Raw genomic sequence first — 12,410 nt, 5'->3', positions numbered from 1 at the left:
TGGCGAGGTTTTTTTAGAAATTATATATTTTAATGTAAACTTTTAATGATTACTAAAAAAAAAATTGGTCAAAAAGCATTGTATTAACATATAGTTATAGTTTAAAAGCTGTTGCGTCACTGAACCCATCGACGGGATAATTAGCGTTTTATAAAATACAGCGGTAAGGAAGTCAAAATATCATCCAAAAGTTCAGATTTCGTTGTGGGTTTTCAAATTTTTCAAATTCGAATAAATTTTTGCATTTTAGTATTGTGAAGGGCTATTAGTAAATATTAGTAAACTTTTGGATTTATGTTAAAATTTTCTTATAAAGTTGTAAATTTTAAAGAAATGGAATCAAAATTAGAAGTAAAAAAAAAGTGTTATGCAGAATACCAAGCTAATTATGTTTCTGGAATGCTGATAAAAAGAAAGAAATGTCCAGAGTTAGATCTAAGAGATATCGAGAAAAATTGAAAGCCGATCCTAATAAAAAAGCAGCTTATGCTGCTAAAGCAAAATTAAGAATTTTAAAAACTCGCCCTTTAAAAAGAAAACTTTTAAATCAATATCAAAGACCAAGCTCATCTTTTAAAAAACGTTCAACAAAGAGGAAAAGCATTGAAAAAAGTTTTAAAAGCACTACCAACTTCAAAGGAGAAACAATCTGAAATTCTTTCTATTCTTTCAAATAGCTCTGCTTGTAAAGATAATTCGGGTTTACCTCCAGCATGTTCAAAGCTGTATGGTCTTTCTGAAAGCGATGTTTTAGCAGTTGTAAACTTTTATAATGAAGATAAAGTTTCCCAAATATCACCAAACAAAAAGATGTCACTCGAATTCAATTATCTGACGGAAAAGCAAACAATATTCAGATACGTCATTTATATTATACGCTAAAAGAAGCTTTCAAGTTATTCAAGGAAAAGCATCTGCACATAAAAATTGGACTCAGCAAATTTTGCGACCTTCGTCCACGCAATGTAAAATCAGTTACAAAATTTCTGCATAATGTTTGCGTTTGTAGTTTGCATGAAAATATGCGATTTGCCTTAAATGCATTAACAAAATCAATTCAAGCGCCTTCAATCAAAGTTGGATCTGAAATGATAAATAACTTTGTTTGTGAACCGTACACATACGATTGCGCCTATGACAAATGCGTTGCATGCAAAGGTATGAAACAGTTCGATAAACACTTGCAAACTGTTAATACATTTGGTTTCGAAGTATTCTGGGACGAGTGGAGAAAGCCTGAAACTAAAACATATGCAAACATTGAAAAAATTTCAAAAAAGTCTACTGTAACAGAACTCATCCAACACATATCAGCGATGCGTGATAAGTTCGTTAACCACGCATTTGTAAAGAAAAACCAATCAACAACTTTTAATAAACTGAAGGAGGTTTCGATGAGTGTTAATTCTGAAATTGCGGTAATCCAAGTTGACTGGGCTGAAAACGCTAGGTGTTTCTATCAAAATGAGCCACAAGCGGCTCATTTTGGTCAAAATCAAGTTTCTATCATGACCCTAGCAGTCTGGAACATTGAGTTAAAAACATTTGCCATAGTTTCAGATTCAACTGATTATACTAAGTCTTCCGTTATACCGTACATTGACAAAATCCTTCACTCCATTCCTGATCAAGTCAAAGAAGTACACATGTTCAGCGATAATGCCACTTCTCAGTTCAAAAACAAAAGCATTATGGCTGCAATGGTTGTGTTTGAAAAACGTTTTCATAAAAAATTCTTCTAGCATTTCTTTGCAGCGATGCACGGGAAAGGAGCGGTTGACGGATTAGGAGCTACTGTTAAGCGAATCGCAGCCCTAAGAGTTAAAACTAGTCAATACGAAATCAGGTCAACAGCAGATTTTGCATTAGTATTACAAGATTTGCAAATATCTGTAATTCACATGTCAGAAAACGTCTTGTGTCAGATTTCGTCTTTTTGTTTCGTCACTGAACGTTGCGTCATTGAACTGATAGTTTTTTTTCTGTAAAATAAAACGATATGAAAACTTTATTGTTTGTGGCTTTTTTTATGACTACATTATTGCCAAATGAATAAATTACAACAAAAAAATCTAATAAGTCAAGCAAGAATTAAAATTTCAGCGAAAACTCCATTTAAAAGTATGCTGATAAAAAAACACTTTTTTCCGCGTTGCGTCACTGAACTCATGTTTTAATTTTTGCTATGTAGCAGTGTTATGTTAATACAATTGTGTTTAGTTTATATTATAAAATTTTAATTCAAGATTGATTTAGAGTAATAAAAAATTATTTTTTAAGTTATAGAAAAATTTCTATTAAAAAAAATCTCTCCGCATGATGCGTCACTGAACTATGGAATTGGCCATATATAAATTTAAATATATATAAATTTAATTTTGTACAAAAATTAAATTAGTTGTCAGTTGGTGTCCTTGATGTACTTCTTACCGAATATTGTAAATCTCTGCATTAATACTTGATTCAGTTAATAATGTTCGAACTGATGCTAAATTTCCATGCTGACATGCTAAATGCAGGGCTGAGAAACAAAATTTATTTAAAATTTAATTACAACAGCTAAAAAGTATTAAAAACATAGAATTAAAAAAAAGAAAAGAAGAAATTACAGTAACATTACAAGTTAAGCGTAATTTACCATTGTTTAAACTAATATCGACAAGGTCTGGGTTAGAACCATTTTGCAATAGAACTGATATAATTGAAGGCTTATCTTCGATAGCAGCGCAATGTAATGGTGTTTGACGGTTTTATCAACAGCATTGACATCAGCTCCTGCAAGAATCTGAAAAAAATATTTTAGTACGTAAAACAGGTTTTAAAAAGTTTTTTTAAAAGATGTCGATAAAAATTGTTACCAGATGTCTAACAACAATTTCATTTCCAGTTGGGACAGCTAAATGCAGAGGTGTTCTCTGTGACCCATCCATTATAACAGAATTAACATTGACTTCAATACTTATTAAAAAGAGAATAACATCTACATCTTTATTCATAATTGCTTTGTGAAGATAGTTGCGACCCTTGTTGTCAAACTAAAAGATTAATAAAAAATAAAATTAATAACACAAAAAGATAAAAAAATATGCTCAAATAAAAATATTATTAGATTGTATTTACTAGAACAAATAACACCTGTTCTAAAAGACACACGGGTTCATATTGTTGGACACAAACAGCATGTCTTAAAATTATGTAACACCATACAACTTTTAAAAATTTATATAAAAATTAAACAATGATGTATGCAGTCAACGCCAACTTTTCAAAATTAAGTGAGTTAATTCTACTTTTAACGATGTTGATATTATTGGCATTAAAAACATCAAAACATCAAAAGGCAACTGATTCCAAATGTTAACAATTCAGTATATTTACAAATATCTAGTCCACATTGTTGTTTGCACATTTTATATTTATGTCCTTGCATTTTGTTATTATTGCGAATAAAAAAGAACATAAATTTATCTATTAAGAGCAAGTTATAAATAATTTTAAAGCGAGTGGATAAGTCATGTTTTGATAGCCTTATCTCAAGCAACTCCAAACCAAGCAACTGAAGATGGCTATATTAGGTTTAATTGCTAAAGTACAGGATTTTTGTGAAACATATATTTAGCCTATATTGAAACAATATAGGCTAAATATATGTAGTGAAGGTTCTTACTAAGATACTAGGATTGCGAGACTTAAAGCATCTTAAAATAAACTATGCTCTGGTATAAGTTGCATGGATAACGCTTGAATATATTATTATAGTTAAGGTGAGAACCCAGAGTTATACCAAGATCTTTTGGATTAGAAGACCAAGCTAAAGTATGATCTTCTAAGTTTTAGTTAAAGCTTATACACTTTCTCAATGAAGCAGGCAAAATCCTATGAACTAAACACTTACTTTTAGAAATAAAGTTATTTTTACCAATCCTCGACAACTTGATATCTCGAACATTTGTGTATCTTAAAATTTATTTTCGGTCCCTTGTGCACTTGTTTGAACCAAAATCCTCTCGACACTCCTAACTCTTGATATCTCAAACTTTCTTTTTTGGTTTCCTGAGAAATCGAGATATCAAGAGTCAACTGTAGGTAGTTGCCATGTTTCTGACTAAAGTACAACATTATCAAGAGCAAACTAAGTTGTGGCTATGATCAGCATTGCAAAATGAACTATATAACTTGATGTCACCGACATATAGCTTTAAAAAACAAACAAGGTTGTTAACTGTAGCAGTTAAATCATTATATACTGTTAAATCATTATATAGCAGTTAAATCGTTAATATACTTGAGGAACTCCACTAACGATGAGAGCTTAATAATGAACTTAACTAAACTCACCTATTGGTGAGAAATGCAGCAATCCAATTTAATAAATGTTAAACAGAGTAAATTTGGAATGAAATTAGGAATAAAATGGCTTTCAAAAGTCAATATAAATAACATCTGTTGTTGTTATTTATATACTAACAACATCTGTTATTATTTATATACTAACAACATCTATTGTTAGTATTTGTCTAGTGCAATACACAAATCATTTACCAATTTTAAAAAATTTGTACAATTACAAAGTTTCTTGAGAAAACTATGTTAATTATTGGCTATTAAATTACGTTGAGTTAAACACTTTATAATATTTATTATTATAGATACAACTGCTACATAATAATATTTGTGAACCTACCAAATAATTTGTAGACTATGGCAGTTCAATTGTTTTTCAATATTGGCATCACTATGATAAGTGTTTATCAAGTCTATTTTTAAATCGGAAGACATTATCAGCCTCGACAACTTCTTTCGGTAGTTGATTCCAATATGTAACGATTTTATTAGCAAAGAAGAATTTTCTTTGGCAAATGTTAATCTTGGTTTGCTTGACGATGGGGTGTTGATTATTTCCAATTGCTCCTGCAGGACCTTTGAGATAATGCCAGTGTGGTTTAATTATTGGGACCTGCCAGTTTACTTTTATAAAGCTATTGGAAATTTTAAAACAATCAATTAGCATTCCTCTTATTCTTCTATCTTTAAGGGTAGTTAAACCAAGAACTTTGAGTCTTGATTCATAATTAAGTTTACTTAAAGCAGGCACTAGTTTAGTAGCTTGTTTTTGAATTTTAGCCCATTTTGCAGCTGCGCCAATGTCTCTTTGAAATGAAATATCAAATTTAATAATTCTTTTCATTGCACAACAACAAGTGCATGCAAGTGAAATTGGTCTATAATTATTAGGGTCTGATGTTACTCCTTTTTTAAAAATTGGAGAAATAAAAACATCTATATTTACTTTGTGCCCTGATTGTTTATTCGTCTTATTATTAACACTACATAAACTTTATTTATCATTCCCGGTTTATTATTTTTAAAATTAAAACCATGATTTTTCCATAGTCTAGTTAAAGTAAAAACTAATATATTTTTTTCATTTTTTATTCTATCTGCAGCTTTCAACTGAAACAACATCAAGAATGATTTTTATAACAATGTTTTTGCAACCTTGCACCAATCAAATCTAAGTTTTCAAGAGCTTTAATTCTTTTATCTTACAATTCTTTATAAGTATTAAACTTTCCAGTTTGTGGATTAACCAGAAAAAAGTTATACAATTTATGGATTTAATATAACATACTTGAACTTTATAAAGATATAAATAAATTGGCATACAATGTAAAATATCTTTCTAAATGTATTTATTATATATAATTATTTTGAACATGTGTTAAAGCTGAATGTAAAACTTTTGTTATTCCATGTGAATATTTTTATGAACATCTGCTGAACAAATGAATTTTAAACAAAATAGAACAGTTTTATAAAACAAAATGACACCACATGTTTCATAGAACAGTTTTATAAACAAAATGGCGCCAACATATTTCATAAAACAGTTTTATAAAAACAAAATGATGCCACATGTTTCATAGAACAGTTTTAAAAACAAAATGACACCAAATATTTCATAAAACAGTTTTATAAACAAAATGACGCCACATATTTCATAGAACAGTTTTATAAACAAAATGACGCCACATGTTTCATATAACAGCAGGATTCGAATTAACGCAAAAAAATCTAATCATGAAAAAAAATCCTCCCCCTCTCTCACCTCATTACTGGCACCGCTTTGCAGTAAGGGGCTTATATCGTTAGTATAAAACTGTATCTTTTCTACATTAGTTTGTAATTGTTATTTTTTAACATAATATGTCTTATATTTAAATATTATCTTACAATTTTCTTGTTTGGCAGAATTTAAAATAGGGTAAAACACTGTTATAATTTACAGATTAAATTTAAAGTTTAAGTTGCAGTTATAGTGTAATGAGCAAGTAACACATTTAATACTATTACGATATTACTTTTAATAATTGTTTTTAATTAACATGATACTTAAAAAAGTAAAAGTAAAAAAGTAAAATATTACAATATTTGAACCACTTTATTTAGTTATAGAAAACTATCTAATACGTTTTTGCTGACGATAAAACATAAAAAGTTCTAAAACACCAATAATACAGACTAAAAAGTTGTTTTAACAATATAAAAAGCTTGTATTAATGTAAAACAACTTCACGACGCTGTTTTATACAGTTTATAACATTAATAACATAAAACACATTTAAAATTAAACAAAGTAAATAAATATAATTGTTTAATTATAATAATACTAAATTAAAATAATATCGTTGTATAACTTTAAACTTCAAATTGGCGCAAAAACATGCCTATTGACCATACAAGTCTATAATCTATAGACCAAATAAAGAAAAAAATATTAGATACCACATTTTTTATAACTTATTGTTTCTTGATCTAGTGTACTATTAAAAATTTAAGTATAATTAATTTTTTCATTGTTGATGTTTTTGTTTATTTTTTTTATTCAAATTGTTTTGCAATAAAAAGTGAAAATAAAAAATTTGGTTTAATAAATCGAAAAAAGTTGTTTAAAAAAAAAAAAAATTTGGTTTAATAAATATTTTCATAAGTTTAAGTATATGCTTAAAATATTTTTTTAGAAAAAATTTCCTCTGAACAGTAGTAACATAATTTATTTTTTTAATTTGAATTTTTTATAATTTAATTTTTGGTTTTACATTTGCAATAGAATGTTTGAAAACCATTTTCATGAAACAAAAAATAATAAACTATTCAAAATGTTTATGATTTAAATAAAACTTCCATTCTCACTTGCACTATGTTCTAAATCTAATATTGTTACTGTAGTTAGATATACGGTTGACTTTCAGGAGTGATCCTCGCTATGCCACTGGGTATTACAAGTGACGCTGAAATTAAAATTTTTTTAAATTTTATCAATTTTTTTTTAATTTCAAATTTCTAAATTAATAAGAGAATTTTAGAAGACTAAAATTCTTTTGTTCAAATAGTTTTCTAGTTCAAATAGTTTTTGTTCAAATAGTTTTCTTTTTAAAAAAAATTCCTAAAAGTAACTTGCGTATTTATAGAAAATGCTTGATCTTGATATCGCTTTAAATAAAATGAAAATATAAAAAAATGGTATCACGTCTTTCATATTCTATTCGAGATTTCTTGTTAAAATAATTTTTAGTTAGAAGCTTTTATTATGTGTTAACAACATGAAAGATAGTAATAGAAACATTTGTATGGCTAACTTTTACGAGTTTTTAAATATATTAACAATCGCGATACGCTTAATTCGAGCCCAGAGTTTTATAAATAAAATGATGTCACATGTTTCAAGAGTTTTGTAAAACAAAATGACATCATATGTTTCACAAAACAGTTTTATAAACAAAATGCCGTCACATGTTTCATAGAACAGTTTTATAAACAAAATGACATCACATTTTCATAGAACAGTTTTATAAACAAAATGATGCCACATGTTTTATAGAACAGATTTGTAAAACAAAATGACATATGTTTCATAGAAAAGTTTTATAAAACAAAGTGACATCCCATATTATAGAATAGTTTTGTAAAATAAAATCAAAAATATTTAAAATCAAAAATGTTTCAAACATTTTAAACTTTACCTGCTCAGCTGCATATGGTTCTCTAGCTAAAATAGCTGAAGAAGCATCATTATCTCTGCAGTTCATTGCAACAATAAAAGGTGTCTGCCCCTGAGCATCTTTGATGTAAAAGTTCATGTCTGGATGACTAAGAAGTATACGAGTTATAATTGGATTCTTAGCAGCTATTGCAATATGTATTGGCGCTCGACCATCAGCATCCTTAAACCAAATACATAAACAATATTAAATTATATAACAAAAAAAGTCACCTAACTCAAAAAAGTATAGGCTAAACTTACAAAAGCAACTTAGCAATCTTACAAAATAATTCACAAAATATTCATAAAGAAATTGATTATTTCATACTAAAAAAATGATCTACTGATGAATAAATATAAATGATCTACTGATGATAAAAAATAAATTTATTTATAGATTTTTAAAGGGCTGTTTTTTACACATAAATTTCAGTTATTTTAGCAAATTCCACCCCTACCCCCATTTTCACATAGAAGGCACACCTGCATTCTGATAAAGTGTATCCACTCTTTGTATGTTAAACTACCCTACATTGTAATTGTGAAAGATACACATGCTACTAGAAAATAAAGTTACAGGTAGTAGCATAAAAAATTAAATATTTCAATATTTCTTCATTTTAAGGAATGAAAATCAATATATAAGTTAACAAATAACAATAAATGACAATATTACAAAAGAAAGACAACAACACTTTATTTTTCTTTCAACTAATTTCAACTAATTTTTAGAAACACTTTTAATTTATGCTTATTTTATAATTCGGAAAAATTCATTATATCACAATTTTGCAATTTTTAAAATATATTTTTCTATGTTTTGATAAGCTTTATCTAATAGTTCATTTTTCATTTTATTTATTGCATTTAGCTCTTCTAAACCTACTTTTTATTATGTGTAAGAACCATTATTGCTGTAGAGTGTCATTATTTTTTTTTTTTAGATGTAAGAATCATCATTGCTGTAGAGTGTCATTATTATTAAAAGCAATTAAATTGCAATCTAAATCAATAGGAAGAACTGCTTCCTTTTGGTAAAGCAATGAAAATGGCAAAAACCCTAAAAACAGTAGACTTGTTTCTTAACTCTCAATGAAAACAAAATGCTATCAACAATATATGATCATTCAAGACAAGCCTTATTCAGCACTTTTAATACAGGGTTATTCCATAATTAAAACCACTATATTCCATTATTAAAATCACTTTATTCCATAATTAAAATCACTTTATTCCATAATTAAAACCATTTTATTACAAGATTATAAATACTTTATTTTATAAAACAAATAAATTATGAAAAATTATAAAAAACATTTTCCACAAACGTTTTCAAGTTCAATATCTATTTTTAAATAAAAGAATTTCTAGACAACGCCAACAATAAATATTGCCTAAGATGCTTGTAAAAATTAGCAAAACTACCTGATCGGGTGTCTAGTAGATAGCAAACGCGCTCTTTTATTGTGTTTCTTGTTTTTGCCAATGGTTTCATTCTCTTTTAAATTGTTTTTATTTCACCAAAAACTTCCTTTATGGGATTCAATTGGGGAGAATAGGCAGGTAAATTTTTAATATAATCCGATTTTCATTTAATAATCTCAACACATCTCTGCTGTAATGAAATTTACAATTATCCATGATAAGAACGTGATTTGGATTGCTTCTGAAATATGGAATAAAATTTTGTGTAATAAAATTTTTAAATCTTTCTGAATTATAAGCACCATCACTTAACTCATAAGAGACTATTCCATTAATATTAATAACCATCATCAAGCTAATATTTACACCTTTGCTGGCTGGGACAGTAACATATGCTTTTTGATTTTTTTATTTTTTTTTATTTTTTTTTGTTATTCACCTCCCTCAAGGCCAAGAAGGCCACTACAGATGAGGAGGCTACTTAATGGTGGTTATAACCCTCTCTCAACTCTATAACTCCGAAACACGAACCTCGACGAACAAGGCCGCTGCGGGGAGAAACAAGTTGAGCGCAGTACTACCAGGGACGTGGTGGGGATCGAACTTATCAATGAATATCCATAACGATTTATCAATGAATATCCATAATTAGTAGTGGTGTGGCAGGTTAAAACCTGTTTCATGTAAAAATACTAATTGGTCATAATTATAGTTTGCTAATTCTCTTGCAAATAATTGTCTACGTTTAACTCTGAGAGAATTTCTTTCAATTGGTCATTTAGTTACTTTCTATTTAAGTTAGCCTCTTTCTAGTATATCCCATTTTTTTTTAAATTTTACTTACATAACTTTGTGAGACATTCCATTCCAATATTATTTAAATTTTCTGCAATTTCTTACTGAACATAACTACTGTCATTATTTAAATATTTGGCTATTTCAATTTTTATTATACTGTTATCCTTAAATTTCGGCCCTCTTTTGGCACCTAATATTTCTTTATCTGTTAAGCCATGATTAATTTTTTAAATTAATTTACGCACATAGCTGTAGGATAAGTTGGTTATAATGATAGAAATAATTAAAGTATCAGTAAAATAATAAAATACTTATGCAGTTTTATTTAAATGATTTTATTATTATTTATCTTTTATTCTTAATTATCAATGGCTTCATTTGTCTTCTGAAAGTAACTTTATTACTTTAATTTAAAAATTCTTTTAGATATGTTTTATATACTTGTCTCTTGCTGATTCAATATCACAGGCACACAAATTTCATCTATATAAAAATTTATAACAAAACTTGATTGAGTTGTATTTTATGTTTATAATCAAAATAAAAAAAATAAAAAAATGAACTCTTACATTGCGCATTAAAAAGTAATTAAAACTCTTTTGTTTAAAAATATTTCTTAAACACTTTTAAGCAAAAGAGTTAGCATAGCAGCGTACCATTTTGGTTTTGGCAACTTGTTTATTTAACCAAGTATCAATCCCAGGATCACTTAATTTTTTTAAAAAATTCTATTCTTTCTGTGCAATGTTTGTCCAAATATCATAAATACATTGCCTTATGCTACTTAAAAAATCTATTTTAAGAAAACAAACTTTACGCTATTAAAGCTTTTATTTAAAAAAAAAAAGAAAGAAAAAGAAACTTAAAAATCTAATAAGGGTTTATATCAAATACAATCATTTCCACACCTACTATGAGTTGACACTTATCGTAGGTTTCAAGTACTAACATAAATTTTGAGTCAAAGTAGTTATTTATTTTATTTGTATTTATATTTTGTGTATAAACTACATTGTCATGCACCTCTATTTGAATATGTAGAAACCGCAATACATAGTTACTTTTACAAAAACTCATTTATTACATCAGCATATGAAATCGTTTATTACATCAGCATATGAAAATACTTTTTTTTAAAGTAGCAGCTGTTAAAAGCAAACAAAACAAAAAAATTTAAAAAGATAACATAAAATTTTATTTCTAAATCAAACTTAATCAGGTAAATAAAACATGAACTATTATTAATATCAAAAACGCTTATCATTATAGTATTAATGTAGTATTTTTAAATGAAAAATAAGTATGAACTAAAAAAATTATTATTCCATACATATCATATGTCCAATCAATAATTCTTTTTTACCATAAAATAAATAGTATTTTACTTAAATTCTTTTACAACGGCAAGACAAAATATAAGACCAAAACATGAATAGGTTGTACATTTAATTTCTGACCCCCCTAGTTTCCTTTTATAAATGACTGTAACTCAGTTGTTAGTTAATATTTTTTATTCATTTTTTCACAAAATCTTTAGGACAATGTTACTGATCAGTGAGTTATTCCATTATTTTTACCAGAATATTCCAAAATTCTAGTGCAAAAACTTTCAATAAGTGAGTAGTATTTTTCTTGGGTGATGGAAACTCATTTTTTTTTGAACTCTTGTGATGAGTTATTGGCGGTTTTGGGGTCTGGGATTTTTAAAAAAAAGCTGTTCTGAAACCTTGCACATACATGCTTAATGCAATTAAGGTCTGTTGAATTCTCTGGCCAATCAGCACAGACATTGTTGAACTCCCTATTAATGACATTCAAAATAATCCACCCTGTATTAAGACAACATACTGAGAATGTGGAAATTTTGCTCTGTAGCCAATTCTTTCTTAATTTTTTGGAAGAAAAATTAAATGTAAAAGCAAAAAAGCAAAAAAATAAAAAAATAAAAAAATTTTGAGAAAAAAAAAAGTACTAAAAATATTAGAAATATTTTAAAATTTTAATTCATAATAAATGTTTATTGATGAAAATATTATTTTATATTTTCATTATTGTATACTTTATGTTTATTAAATAGTCTTTCTTTTTCATTTGTGTACCTAAAAATTTTTAATAAAATGTTACAATGCATTAATCTTTTATT

The 12,410-nt window shown here is 27.2% G+C and overlaps 1 protein-coding gene across 1 annotated transcript in view; it reads right to left on the bottom strand.

Moving 5' to 3' along the window:
• Positions 1-12,410, bottom strand: part of LOC136088864 (rabankyrin-5-like) — a 29,613-nt gene that overhangs the window by 707 nt on the left and 16,496 nt on the right. The window contains 5 exon segments of the mRNA XM_065813861.1: positions 2,431-2,521; positions 2,639-2,749; positions 2,752-2,785; positions 2,859-3,035; positions 8,025-8,225. Of these exon segments, the coding sequence (XP_065669933.1) occupies positions 2,431-2,521; positions 2,639-2,749; positions 2,752-2,785; positions 2,859-3,035; positions 8,025-8,225 (614 nt within the window).

This window comes from Hydra vulgaris, chromosome 12 (genome assembly GCF_038396675.1).
Source record: "Hydra vulgaris chromosome 12, alternate assembly HydraT2T_AEP".
NCBI classification, from domain to species: Eukaryota; Metazoa; Cnidaria; class Hydrozoa; order Anthoathecata; family Hydridae; genus Hydra; species Hydra vulgaris.
Note: the sequence above shows the minus strand (reverse complement) of the source record. Positions and strands in the feature narration are given on the sequence as shown.